Genomic DNA, 15,187 nt, shown 5'->3' with positions numbered 1-15,187 from the left:
AGAAGGAGACATATAGGCCATACAATGCTCCTCTGGGAATATAAATATGCAAATTGCTTCTTCTGAAGACTACATCATTAGAGTAATCTATTGGATGTAGCAATAAAAAGGTCAACATAGAACCTTTAACACCTTTACTGATCAAGTCGGTTTTCATCTTCATGACCAGGTCAAATTTTACAATTCTGACCTGTGTCATTTTATGTGGCAATAAGTCTGAAACACTTCAAAGGAAAAAATCAGAAAATTGGCAAAAATGTAGCAATTTTCTAATTTTACATTTTTATGCCCTTAACCCCTTCATGACCTTGGTATTTTCCATTTTTCCGTGTTCGTTTTTCACTCCCCTCCTTCCCAGAGCCATAACTTTTTTATTTTTCCGTCAGTATGGCCATATGAGGGCTTATTTTTAGCAGGATGAGTTTTACTTTTGAAGCACATCATTGGTTTTACCATGTCGTGGTAAAAAAAATTCCAAGTGCGGTGAAATTGCAAAAAAAGTGCAATGCCACACTTGTTTTTTGTTTGGCTTTTTTGCTAGGGTTCACTAAATGCTAAAACTAACCAACCATTTTGATTCTCCAGGTCATTGCGAGTTCATAGACACCAAACATGCCTAGGTTATTTTTTATCTAAGTGTTGAAAACAAATTCCAAACTTTGCTAAAAAAAAATTGCGCCATTTTCCGATACCCGTAGCGTCTCCATTTTTCGTGATCTGGGTCGGGTGAGGGCTTATTTCTTGCGTGCTGAGCTGACATTTGTAATAATACCACTCTTGTGCAGAAATGTTCTTTTGATCGCCCGTTATTGCATTTTAATGCAATGTCGCGGCAACCAAAAAAAGTAATTCTGGCGTTTTGAATTTTTTTCTCGCTACGTCATTTAGCGATCAGGTTAATCCTTTTTGTGGCGATACTAAATATGTGTAGTTTGATATTTTTTTATTGCTTCATTTTGAATGGGGCGAAAGGGGGGTGATTTAAACTTTTATATTTTTTTACTTTAAGTTTTTTTTTACTTTTTTTTACTTTTGCCATGCTTCAATAGCCTCCATGGGAGGCTAGAAGCTGGCACAACTCGATCGGCTCAGCTACATAGCAGCGATCATCAGATCACTGCTATGTAGCTGAGTTGCAGGCTTAATATGAGCACCGACCACATGGTGGCGCTCACAGCAGGCCGGCATCAGTAACCATAGAGGTCTCATGGACCTCTCTGGTTACTATCCTGATGCATCACTGACCCCCGATCATGTGACGGCCTGATGGCCGGAAGCACTGGTTAAATGCCGCTGTCAGCGTTTGACAGCGGCATTTAACTAGTTAATAGCGGCGGGTGGATCGTGATTCCACCCGTCGCTATTGTGGGCACATGTCAGCTGTTCAAAACAGCTGACATGTCCCGACTTTGATGCGGGCTCACCGCCGGAGCCTTCATCAAAGTCGGGGTTCTGACCTCGGACGTACTATCCCATCTGAGGTCAGAAAGGGGTTAAACCAGAGTCATACAAAAAACTTAATAAATAACATTTCCCATATGTCTACTTTACATCAGCACAATTTTTGAAACATATTTTTTAGGAAGTTAGAATGGTTAAAAGTTGATCAGCGATTTCTAATTTTTCCAATAACATTTACAAAACAATTTTAGTGACAACATCCCATTTAATGTGACTTTGAGGGGCCTCTATGACAGAAACTATCCAAAAGTGACACAATTCTAAAAACTGCACCCCTCAAGCTGCTCAAAACCACATTCAAGAAGTTTATTAACCTTTTTAAGTACAACGATACCCTATATGTGGGTGAAAACTATTCTGTGAGGGCACGCAGCGCTTGGAAGGGAAGGAGCACCGTTTGACTTTTTGAATGCAAAATTGGCTGGAATCGAGAGGAAACGCCATGTTGCGTTGGGAGAGTCCCTGATGTGTGTAAAATCACAACAAATGACCCCATTTTGGAAACTAGACCCTTCAAGAAATGTATCTAAATGTGTGGTGAGCACCTTGAACCCCCAGGTGCTTCACAGAAATGTATAAAGTTGACCCGTGAAATTAAAAATCTGATTTTACAAACAAAAATGTTCTTTTAGCCCCAAATGTATTATTTTCACAATTGCAACATGAAAAAATGGACCCAAAATTTGTTGCCCAATTTCTCCTGAGTGAGGAGATACCCCATATGTGAGTGAAAACTACTGTTCGGACGCATGGCAGGGCTCGGAAGGGAAAGAGCACCATTTGACTTTTTGAACTCAAAATTGACTGGATTTGAGAGCAGATGCCATGTTGTGTTTGGAGAGCCCCTGATGTGCCTAAACAGTGGAAACCTGCCACACAAGTGACCTCATTTTGGAAACTATTTCCCTCAAGGAATGTATCTAGGCATGTGGTGCTAGCACCCCCAGGTGCTTCACAGAGTTTTGCAACGTTGATCTGTCAAGATAAAAAATATATATTTTTGCCACAAAAATGATGTTGAGGCCCAATGTTTTTCATTTTATCAGGATAGCAAAAGAAAATGGACCCAAAATACGTGGTTGAAAACTACTTTTGAGGCACAGTGCAAAGCTCAGAAGTGAAGAAGCGCCATAATGGAGTTCAGATTTTGCTTAAATAGTTTGAGGGTGCCATGTGACACTGTATTCTGTGATAGAAAACTTATCACCAACACTAGACTTATCATAGAAAAGCAGGGGACTGTCTTCCTAGCAGCAGGGATTTCGGGTGCCAGTAAAAAATAAACAAAACCATTTGCATGCAATCATTTTACAAGAATGAAGCAAATACCATAGCAAAATTATTTTCAAAGTTTTAGAACTTTTTATGCTGGACGAAATTATAAAAAATTAAAGTTTCTTTAACAGTGTTCAGACCGTAAAGTAATCAGTTTTCTCTCCCTCCCACTATGAAAGTAAATCCCATCACACAATCATCAGCTGCAAATACAAATTCCTTCATACATTTCAATAAAAAAAATTTTTTTTATTAAAAATAAAATTAAACATTTATTAGAATATGAGTAGAATAAACACATGACAGCAAGGCTGTATTACCATATAACAATGGCATTTATGCCACACAGGCATTTAATCAATACAGCCTGAATAAGGAAGAAAATCTGAAGCAAACCTTATGAAGGTGTAATAGATACACAATCAGGTAAGACTATGCACTGGCCATAGGTGGACACTAGTGATGAGCGAATATACTCGTTACTCGAGATTTCCCGAGCACGCTCGGGGGTCCTCCAAGTATTTTTTAGTGCTCGGAGATTTAGTTTTTATTGCCGCAGCTGAATGATTTACATCTGTTAGCCAGTATAAGTACATGTGGGGATTCCCTAGCAACCAGGCAACCTCCACATGTACTTATGCTGGCTATCAGATATAAATCATTCAGCTGCGGCGATGAAAGCAATCTCCGAGCACTAAAAAATACTCGGAGGACCCCCGAGCATGCTCAGGACATCTCGAGTAACGAGAATATTCGCTCATCACTAGCAGACACAAGAACATTGAAAGGTCAAATCAAGGTTTTCCAATTGCCTTATATCAGAGTAAGGACTCATTCGGTTTTTCTTGTGTGAATGCTTTTTACAAATAAAACTTGTGTCTATAATGGTGAATGGGGCCAATTAATTACATGCCCCGAAACCTTGGAGACATGTTCGATCTTGATCCATGTATCCGATCAAAATAGGCAATGCAAGTTTATGCGTCAATAAAGAAAATTGGACAGCACTTAGACACCACGTTTTCACAAACTGATAGGCGAATGTGGAGAAACCTTTTTTTTCATATACAAGAAAAACTGTTAAAAATCGTGCCAAAGTCTGATGAAACTCTTATGAAAATCACAGATAAAACTCTTTCCATTTGTCTCATATTTGGGAAAAAAAAGACGTGTGAATGAAGCCTACAATCTGAGAAGTTTTGGTGACAGTTTATCTAGTTTTTCAATTTTGGCTACTTTTTAATGATGAACAAGCACTTTAGATGGAGAAACCCAGTACAGAAGAAAGAGTGGTTTAGCCATATTAGTGAAGAGACACATCTTTAAGAAGTTATACGGCAAGCTCTGTTCAAAATAGTTTAGGATTTAGGTGTTTCCTGTGGGGAAAGAAAACAATCTCACTAGTTTCACCTATTGGAGGTACCTACCAATTAAGTCAATGGCTGACCCTTGGCACTAGTGAGATATTTTTGTTTCATTCCAGGAACAAGCTAATTTGCATGTTTTGTCCTGGAAACATTGCCAAAGAATCAATTTTTTAGTCAGCATCCTTAAAGCCTGAACTTGTACCAGTTTTTGAGTCTGAACAAATATCGCTATCTTTAACTGCTCCTGTAATACATTTCACAAATGTGTCTATCAACTCTTGACTCCCCCTGAATATCCCCAAAAATACTGTATGTAAATGAGTGTGAGCGTCCTTGCTGCGACGACGTCTGTGCCTCCCCTCTGCACCTAATCCCATCCTCCTGCTTTGATTGATGTGAATGATGCAGGACACGACATCCACATCCACACAGTCCTGTGTCATCCACATAGCGAACTGAGCTCTCGCGCCTGCGCAGCAGCCTTACAGGACTGCGCAGCAAAGCAACGTCATCCAAATGAGGCTACTGTGCAGGTGCGAGATTGATTCACTATGTGGATGTTGCAGGATACATTGTCCACATTAATCAGAGCAGGAGGACACGATTAGGAGCAGAGAATATGCAAAGAAACCACAACGATGATGCTCACAGGACCGGACCACTCTCCTTTACATACAGCGCGAGAGCATATCAAATAGCATTTTTTAGAGTACACAGGGGGAGTTGGAAGCTGATAGACACGTTTGTGGAATGCAGCAGAGGAGAAGTTAAAGGTGGTGGTATTTGTTCATAGGCTCAAAAACTGGTGACAGGTTATCTTTAAAGTGGTCCTCTGAGAATAGAAAAACAGAAATAACTAAAGGAAATATCATTATATATACATTTCTAAATACATTTAACTAACAAATCACAATCGTTTTGTCCAGACAGCTGATATAGAAATAAAATGGCCGTCATCTTACTACACTGACAGAAACTTGTCCTACAGGGCAGGTACGGACTGGGGCTGAAATTCAGTCCTGGCATTTGAAATCACACAGGCCCATGTTGTCCCTGTTTCCATGAACCAACTGGGATATATTACTAATATTACCCTGGATGGAGGAAAAAGATTTTCTACAAGACCAATATTTCTAATGATACCCGTGGCCTGCTGGGGTAAGTGACGGAGTCAGAGACTTTGTGCTCTATCACAACTCTTAACAGTATGGGGGTCTTGAGAACACCGATTCTGTTAACAACATAGCAGACAAGGCAGCCCATGACCAGACAGGCCCTTCTAGTATTTGCCAGAATTGCCAGATGGCCAGTCTGGCCCTGCTACAGGGTTAGGACAAATGGTTGTGAGCATGTGCAGTAGGAAGCTCCTTTTCTGTGACCAGGAGATACATTTATTATTATTCAGAAAGACAGGGCACCCATAAATGTGAGCGGCCTCTTTTTACTTCAGTAGTATTTCCCGTAGTATTAGTGGAGCTCATCTTCCTACATATGAAGGAGGGCAGAGCTTCCTACTGCACATGCTCACAGGCACATGTCCTAACATTCTAGGACAGGTTTCTATCAGTGTAACAATATGACAGCCATTTTAATTCTATAGTTATTACCTCCCTTGACAAAGCAATTGTGATATTGCTAAGTAAATGTATTTAGAAATTTCTTTATAATGACATTTTCTTTAATTATTTTGCTTTTTTTTCTATTCCAGGAGAACCCCTTTAAGGAGAACGAGTTGACTATTCAATGTTGCTCCAAGCAGTTTAAAGGGAACCTGTCACCTGAATTTGGCGGGACCGGTTTTCGGTCATAAGGGTGGAGTTTTCGGGTGTTTGATTCACCCCTTCCTTACTCGCTGGCTGCATGCTGGCCGCAATATTGGATTGAAGTTCATTCTCTGTCCTCCGTAGTACACGCCTGCGCAAGGCAATCTTGCCTTGCACACGCACAGTATGCTTTGCCCAACTGTGGGCAAAGCCGAAAAGCATTAGTGCGCATGCGCCAGTGCACTATGTCCCGGAACACAGCAAAATAGTTCCAGGACATAGTACACCGGCGCATGCGCACTAATGCTTTTCGGCTTTGCCCGCAGTTGGGCAAAGCATACTGCGCGTACACAAGGCAAAATTGCCTTGCGCAGGTGTGTACTATGGAGGACAGAGAATGAACTTTAATCCAATATTGCGGCCAGAATGCAACCAGTGGGTAAGGAAAGGGTGAATCAAACACCCGAAAACTCTGCCCATATGCCCAAAAACCGGTCCCGCCAAATTCAGGTGACAGGTTCCCTTTAAGAGCAAAATCTGTGACTGTCTGGACTATAATTTTGATCCGTGTGCATCAAGAATATATTTTTTGAGATTTGCTTTTTTTAAGATGTTTCTTTTTAGATTTATAAATGTCCACAAGCTCAGATTGCTTCATTCCACTCAACGGTGAATGACTGTTGCATAAAAATGATATTTCTGAATTATCCATCACTAAGAATTTTATTTGGTTTGTGTCCAAGGTGTCCATGTGTTTGGACTTTGCTCCACTGCTCTCATTACCGATATTATCCAACTGTCTACTGGATACCAGACCCCATATTTCTTGACAGTCTGCAAACCCAACTACACTTCTCTAAATGTGTCCTGTAAAGAAAATCCATATGTGCTAGAGGACATCTGCTCTGGGCAAGATCTCGCCATAATAAACGCTGGAAGGTAAAGTAAATAATTATAACACATTTTTAATATCTTCCCTCTGGGGTGAAAGAAATCAATAACGCTGCCTCGAATATCGATTATTTTTTATACATGATGCTCATTTTTATGAGGGGATTGATTTTGACAAGAGACGTAGATAATAGGTGTCCAGCTCATTAATGAAAGCCAAGAAAATGTTTTCTCCAAATACTTGGAAAATGTTCTGTAGAAATTGTAATTCAGAGTTATAATAACAATATATAATATTGGTATAGGGAAAATATCATCTGCGCAAGGCTTCAATAAAAAAAGTTGGGAGGCCATTTTTCTAAACTACAGCGTTTTGACAAGCACTCCCACCTTACAACCTGATGGCATAGCACTAGAATAAAATATTAATATATGATAAGTAGTGTTTCATCTTTTTGAATCACCACACTTTTGAAAATGTAAGGTTGGCAGTGTTAATTTAGTGCCATTGCCACCTACTGTGCAGTTGAACTGCAGTGCAGTTTCAGCCAGGTGAAGGAGGATAGCATTAGTGCCTTACAGATTGGTCTTCTGAACCAACCGGTTGTGTGGGAAATACCATCAACCACCATTCTCTGGAATGGAGCCATTCTGAAGTTCCTCTCCACAGTCAGAGCGCTTACATGAAAGGACTGCAGTGCTGAATTCTTAGCCTTTTTCTTAGGTATCCTTCTAAAGATCGATGGGTGTCAAAGGGGGTCAGACCTCCACCAATCATAAGTTTATGGCGTATCCTATTTTCCAATGACTTATGCCAATATTCTCTGCATCTAAAAGATAGATCAGATAATTGATAAAAATGCTACTTTTCTTCCAACAATTTGGTTCTTTTCCATCGGGAGTGTCTTTTATTGCAATTTATCCCATTTCCTTAAATTAAGATGAGCTGAAATAACAGACATAGACAAGAGCGGCACTATTTTGGGTAAAAAAAAACAAACAGTTTTTTAAAATTGTAGGCAACGTTCTATACCCAAAATACATCTTAGATCAGAGTTTTTAGCCATGTTGTATCTATATGTTTTTTATGTATGTTGCATTAATGCACGATCACAAATCTTCCATCTAATACCTTTAAAATTTCAATATTTTCCTGGCTCCAAAAGTTCTTGTCACATAGGAAATGTATTTTCAAAGATATTGGACTCCCCTTACCTCATTCTAAAAATAATGCAACACAATTATAAGACATTGTCTCTGTAAAATTAATTGATTTGGATTAGATGGATAATTAACAAATGCCCTTTATATAGATTAATTGTAACCTGGTGTCTCAATTGTCTTCTGCAATTCATTTACATAACTGGCTCCTTTAAGGTTAAAGCATGTTAGTTTGAATATGCAAAATATGTTACCAAATTCAGAAACGAATGTAAACTAATTAGGGCTTTCTTGTTGAAGCGTAATTGGTTATGTCTCTAAAGGAACTTTTACAAATACACTATAATTTTGCTTGTTGTTTTTGGCAGGAAATCATTCCCTTCTCAACATGCCACCCTGGCAGCCTTCGCAGCTGTTTACATTTCTGTAAGTAGATTTTTTTTGTACTAATTTAAACCCCAAATGCCATTTTATTTCTCAACTTTAAATATATACTGTCTTGCTTTTCACACACTGAACGCCAATGTATTAAAGACACCAATCTTGTAGCATGTTGGACATCCTTTGGACATCAGGACCGCAGCTATTCATCATGGTTGGATTTCAGTATTTGAAAATGTTGTGCATGTAGATTGACCCAAATGGACAGAGTAGCTTCAAACAATTTGCCAGGATTGCTCTACAGGATTGTGATATGGGACAATGAAGGCCAAGGAATTCAAGGAAAACTGGCTGTCGTGTTCTAAATGATCCTTTTGGCATTGCACAATGTCCTGCTGAAAGTGTCCTTCTGCTATAGGGTAGACAGCTGACATGAAGAGAGGAACTTGGTTGGCCAAAATGCTTGGGTAAGCCATGCTGTCCAATTGTCCATCCAATCATATCAGAGGAACCAGGGTGTGTTTAGACATTCCCAATTACTTCCCCTTCACCAACCTGCACTGCTGAGACCAAACTGTAGGGATTCAAGGATTCATTCTGCTTGCACCAAATTCTGACCAGAATCTGTCCATTTAGATCAAGAAAATACTTACTTTAAAAATGGTTCTACTGATCCAATCGAAGGAGATCTGCTCTCCACTGTGGAACAGTCTTGAAGTTGATGTGTTAGAAGCAGGAAAAATGAAAGTTTAAGAATCTGAATTTGGCAAGGGTCAAGCTGCAATTTTCTGGTCAATGTTACTTTTTCTTCAATAATTGTCAATACTACACAACCGCTACTAGATACTAGATTCACCACATTGGTCCATTAGTTAAGAAAAAGCAACAATTGACATACAGTTTCCTAGGGATGGGGTGACAAAGAAGAAATCAGGAAGAGTATTTGTTCATCAATGTCATTAAATTTCATTTATTATAATTTTTGGAAATGAAAAGTGTGTGCTGCTCTACTTTTAAACTTTGCTTTTGTCCCGCCATTCATTCATAAGTCTCATTTTCACTTTTCCACACTTGTTTGAAGAACATGAAAAACAGTTCAAGGTGTTGATTTGGCAACTTAGCCTCTGAATTTTCCAGGAGTCATTGCAATAAAGCATCAACGGGATGTGATGGAATAATAGAGTCTGGCCCATGGAGGCCTCAGCTCTCTACTTACTTGAAGACTTAGAATTGCTCCTGCTGTTCTGTTCACATTGGCTGCACACTTGTGTACCTTTTCGGGTCAAATAGACCCAAACAGAACAGCAGGGTTAACTGGTGCCAGGGGGGGCTACATATCTATATACAACATATACAATAAAAATCAACGCAATGCTAATGTTTTACAGAAAACTCAAGTCATTTGGTAGCCATTCTAAACCTGTCAAGGACCTTCTGTAAAACAGCATATTTTGCATATGAAATACTCCGATAACTTTAGAAGCAATGCAAAATGAGACATTGATTGACATGACGACAAGTTTTTAACTGTGCTGAAAATACATCTATTCCCTCCTACAGATGGAACAGCTGAAACAGAAGAGGCAGGCAGCCAAACCTACTAACTATCAATTAATTTTTCATATTCTGCCCACTCCTACACATTAACTCACAGTGTATCAGAGTCAAGACTTTTAAACTGTTGATTAAAAATGTGTTTGACTTTATATGTTCTTATGTTTAGGCCTTGTGTACTAGTTATTCCAATAGCGCCTACTGCTGATGAGCAACACTGTTGAGAACCGGCTGCTTAATTCTATCCCTTCGCTATTAATGATACACTGTGTTAATTAGAAATAAGTACACTATGGCCACTAATGTCAAAGAAAAGGGAAAACGTGTGCCAGTTTTTCCAATTCATTCTTGCTGGTGCTGACAACAAACATTTATAATGTTGATTTTATATACAATTTTTCGGGAGAGTTTTTTCACCCCACAGGTATTTTTAGGGGGTAACAATGGGCAATTGAATTCTACTTGAATTTTACAAAAATCTGCCTTCTGGAGAAGACAGATATTTTTTTAATTATCTCAAGACAAACTCAGCAAAGTGACATCCAACTATGAGGATGGGAGAAGATTATGAAAAAACAGCCCCATCTGCTCCCTGTCCATTGTCTGGTTCTCCGTACTTCCTTCATGCTACATCTCTGGTTCAGTGTTCTCTCTGACTTTGAGAGAACACCAGACCAGAAGTTTGGCATATTGGAGGCACAGAGAAACAGAGAGTGGATAGAGAGCAGCTGGGGTGGCCAAAGAGTTGGGCGGTGAGGTGAGTATGTGTTTTTTGTTGTTTTTTTTACATCTTGTGTTTATTATGCTCCATGTGATCATAACAGTCAACCTTCAGTTCATGGAGAATAATACAGTTAGGTCCATATATATTTGGACAGAGACAACATTTTTCTAATTTTGGTTATAGACATGACCACATTGAATTTTAAACAAAACAATTCAGATGCAGTTGAAGTTCAGACTTTCAGCTTTCATTTGAGGGTATCCACATTAAAATTGGATGAAGGGTTTAGGAGTTTCAGCTCCTTAACATCTGCCACCCTGTTGGTAAAGGGACCAAAAGTAATTGGACAGATTAAATAATTTTAAATAAAATGTTCATTTCTAGTACTTGGTTGAAAACCCTTTGTTGGCAATGACTGCCTGAAGTCTTGAACTCATGGACATCACCAGACACTGTGTTTCCTCCTTTTTGATGCTCTGCCAGGCCTTCACTGCGGTGGTTTTCAGTTGCTGTTTGTTTGTGGACCTTTCTGTCTGAAGTTTAGTCTTTAACAAGTGAAATGCATGCTCAATTGGGTTGAGATCAGGTGATTGACTTGGCCATTCAAGAATATTCCACTTCTATGCTTTAATAAACTCCTTGGTTGCTTTGGCTTTATGTTTTGGGTCATTGTCCATCTGTAGTATGAAACAACGACCAATCAGTTTTGCTGCATATAGCTGGATCTGAGCACACAGTATGGCTCTGAATACCTCAGAATTCATTTGGCTGCTTCTGTCCTGTGTCACATCATCAATAAACACTAGTGACCCAGTGCCACTGGCAGCCATGCATGCCCAAGCCATCACACTGCCTCCGCCATGTTTTACAGATGATGTGGTATGCTTTGGATCATGAGCTGTACCACGCCTTCGCCATACTTTTCTCTTTCCATCATTCTGGTAGAGGTTGAAATTGGTTTTATCTGTCCAAAGAATGTTCTTCCAGAACTGTGCTGGCTTTTTTAGATGTTTTTTAGCAAAGTCCAGTCTAGCCTTTTTATTCTTGATGCTTATGAGTGGCTTGCACCGTGCAGTGAACCCTCTGTATTTACTTTTCTGCAGTCTTCTCTTTATGGTAGATTTGGATATTGATACGCCGACCTCCTGGAGAGTGTTGTTCACTTGCTTGGCTGTTGTGAAGGAGTTTCTCTTCACCATGGAGATTATTCTGCGATCATCCACCACTGTTGTCTTCCGTGGGCGCCCAGGTCTTTTTGCATTGATGAGTTCACCAGTGCTTTCTTTCTTTCTCAGGATGCACCAAACTGTAGATTTTGCCACTCCTAATGTTGTAGCAATTTCTCGGATGGGTTTTTTCTCTTTTCGCAGCTTAAGGATGGCTTGTTTCACCTGCATGGAGAGCTCCTTTGACCGCATGTTTACTTCACAGCAAAACATTCCAAATGCAAGCACCACACCTCAAATCAACTACAGGCCTTTATCTGCTTATTTGAGAATGACATAAGGAAGGGATTGCCCACCCCGGTCCATGAAATAGCCTTGGAGTCAACTGTCCAATTACTTTTGGTCTCTTTAAAAACAGGGTGGCACATGTTAAGGAGCTGAAACTCCTAAACCTTTCATCCAATTTTAATGTGGATACCCTCAAATGAAAAGTGAAAGTCTGAACTTCAACTGCATCTGAATTGTTTTGTTTAAAATTCATTTTGGTAATTTCTATAACCAAAATTAGAAAAATGTTGTCTCTGTCCAAATATATATGGACCTAACTGTATAGAGAAATCTGAAAAGATGGCAGCTACTCTAAGGTATTTGCAGTAGGAATTAAAGTAGGGGATTCCAGGGAGACTGAAAATAATTTTTATTTTACTCCATAGTAGTTTAATAATAGCTATGAAAACTGATCCACAAATGCACATCATAACATTATCATTTTTTTCGTCTTCACTTTTCAGATGTATTTCAATGCGACACTTACAGATTCCTCAAAACTGCTGAAGCCATTGCTTGTGTTTTCTTTTATAATTTGTGGGATTATATGTGGACTTACTCGTATCACCCAGTACAAGAATCATCCTATAGATGTTTACAGCGGCTTTCTCCTGGGAGGAGGAATAGCTATATATCTGGTAAGTGGTAACAGTGGCTTATATGTTATACATGCATCTATTTAATATATATGTTAATTTTGTTTCTATCTTAGGTTTTGCCTGTTTAATGCCCAGTGTGAACATGCTCCTAAACGTTGCATGTATATCAACTTATATTCAGTTCATTTCATTTGCTTTAGGTTCTTGCATTCGGTGCACACAGGGGTGTGACCTCCTTCCTTTTCATTGAGCTGGGTTTTAAGTTTATATAGCTTCTTGCTGCTATGATTCCATAGTTGGGCCCCAGTCCTGCTTAGCCCATAATCACATTGAGGTTAGGACCACACCAAATGGCTACACCTTGGTATTCTTTGGATGGCTTTTACGCTTTTTTGATCAAAAACAGTGCCTTATGTTATTTATATGCACTATTGCTTTTTACTTAGAGCAGGGTATATGTTCATTTTGTTTCTGTCTTAGGTTTTGTCTATTAAACATACACGCTCCTAAACTTTGAGATTGCAGCACCAAGAAGTAAAAGTCATGGAATTAAGGAATACACAGGATAGAGAGATATGTTAACCCCTTTCCGACATTGGGCATAATAATATGCCCACATCAGAATCCCTCCCTTTGATGTGGGCTCCGGTGCTGAGCCCACATCTTACCCAGCACGGCAACTGTTTGAACAGCTGACATGTGTTTCTAACAGCCACAGGTGGAATTGTGATCCACCCGCTGCTGTTAAACTGTTAAATGCCACTGTCAATCTCTGAAAGCGGTATTTAACTCATGCTTACCGGAAGCACTCCGGAAATCCCACCCATCGGTGACCCCATCACGTGATTAGGTAACCAATGGGCTGGGATGACAACCAGAGGTCTCCAGCAGACCTCTATGGTTGTCATAGCTGGATTGCTATGAGCACTGCCCTGGTGGTTGGTGCTTATAACAAGTGAGCATTTCTGCTACACACAGGCCATCTGATCATTGCTTGTGTGTGGCACAGGCGATCAGACAACTGCAGCTTCTAGTCTCCCATGAAGACTATTGAAGCTTCAAAAATTAAAAAGAAAATGTTTTAAAAAAATATTTAAAAAAATAAAAATATATAAAAGTTCAAATCACCCCCCTTTTGCTCCATTCAAAATAAAACAATAAAAAAATCAAATATACACATACTCGGTATCACCGCATTCAGAATCGCCCGATCTATCAAAACAAAAAACAGTTAAGCCGATTGCTAAATGGTGTAATGGGACAAAAATTCAAAAAGTCAGAATTAATTAATAAAGTAAAAAAAAACACAACTGTGGAATTGCATTTTATGGGGGGGCAATTTCTCTGCACTTGCAATTTTTTTCCCATTTTCCAGTACACGATATGTTAAAACCAACGGTGTCGTTCAAAAGTACTGCTTGTCCTGCAAAAAACAAGCCCCCACATGGCCATTTTTGCCTACAAATAAAAAAGTTATGGCTCTGGGAAAAAGGGGAGCAAATAACTAAAACACTTCCGGTCATGAAGGGGTTAATGATATGCAAACGATGAAACAATATTTTCAAAATGTCTCGATTTATTCAGTAGTGAGTATGAGCTCCATGTACAGAAATACTCGCACTTACAGTCTTGGCTGCTCTCAGTGAGGTTATTAACCCCTCTGTGACCTTAGACGTACTATCCCGTCGAGGTGCCCTGGGCTTATCTGACCCTGGACGGGATAGTACGTCATAGCCGATCGGCCGCGCTCACGGGGGGAGCGCGGCCGATCGCGGCCGGGTGTCAGCTGCTTATCGCAGCTGACATCCGGCACTATGTGCCAGGAGCGGTCACGGACCGCCCCCGGCACATTAACCCCTGGCACACCGCGATCAAAGATGATCGCGATGTGCCGGCGGTGCAGGGAAGCACCGCGCAGGGAGGGGGCTCCCTGCGGGCTTCCCTGAGACCCCCGGAGCAACGCGATGTGATCGCGTTGCTGCGAGAGTCTCACCTCCCTCCCTGCTCCCTCCAGCCCCGGATCCAAGATGGCCGCGGATCCGGGTCCTGCAGGGAGGGAGGTGGCTTCACAGAGCCTGCTCAGAGCAGGCACTGTGAAGCCTGCAGCGCTGCATATCAGATCAGTGATCTGACAGAGTGCTGTGCAAACTGTCAGATCACTGATCTGTGATGTCCCCCCCTGGGACAAAGTAAAAAAGTAAAAAAAAAAATTTCCAAATGTGTAAAAAAAATTAAAAAAAATATTCCAAAATAATGAAAAAAAAAAAAAAATATTATTCCCATAAATACATTTCTTCATCTAAATAAAAAAAAACCCAATAAAAGTACACATATTTAGTGTCGCCGCGTCCGTAACGACCCGTCCTATAAAACTGTCCCACTAGTTAACCCCTTCAGTAAACACCGTAAGAAAAAAAAAAAAAAACGAGGCAAAAAACAACGCTTTATTATCATACCGCCGAACAAAAAGTGGAATAACACGCTATCAAAAGGACAGATATAAATAACCATGGTACCG

At 40.0% G+C, this 15,187-nt stretch overlaps 1 protein-coding gene across 1 annotated transcript in view; it reads left to right on the top strand.

Annotated features, from left to right (window-relative positions):
• Positions 1 to 15,187, top strand: part of PLPPR4 (phospholipid phosphatase related 4) — a 108,045-nt gene that overhangs the window by 83,042 nt on the left and 9,816 nt on the right. The window contains exons 4-6 of the mRNA XM_069737679.1: positions 6,610 to 6,805; positions 8,287 to 8,344; positions 12,535 to 12,708. Coding sequence (XP_069593780.1) covers positions 6,610 to 6,805; positions 8,287 to 8,344; positions 12,535 to 12,708 — 428 coding nt within the window. The remainder of the gene's footprint in view (positions 1 to 6,609; positions 6,806 to 8,286; positions 8,345 to 12,534; positions 12,709 to 15,187) is intronic.

The sequence above is a fragment of the Ranitomeya imitator genome, chromosome 8, assembly GCF_032444005.1.
Source record: "Ranitomeya imitator isolate aRanImi1 chromosome 8, aRanImi1.pri, whole genome shotgun sequence".
Taxonomy (NCBI): Eukaryota; Metazoa; Chordata; class Amphibia; order Anura; family Dendrobatidae; genus Ranitomeya; species Ranitomeya imitator.
The sequence above is the reverse complement of the archived record's forward strand: the minus strand, read 5'-3'. Positions and strand labels throughout refer to the sequence as shown.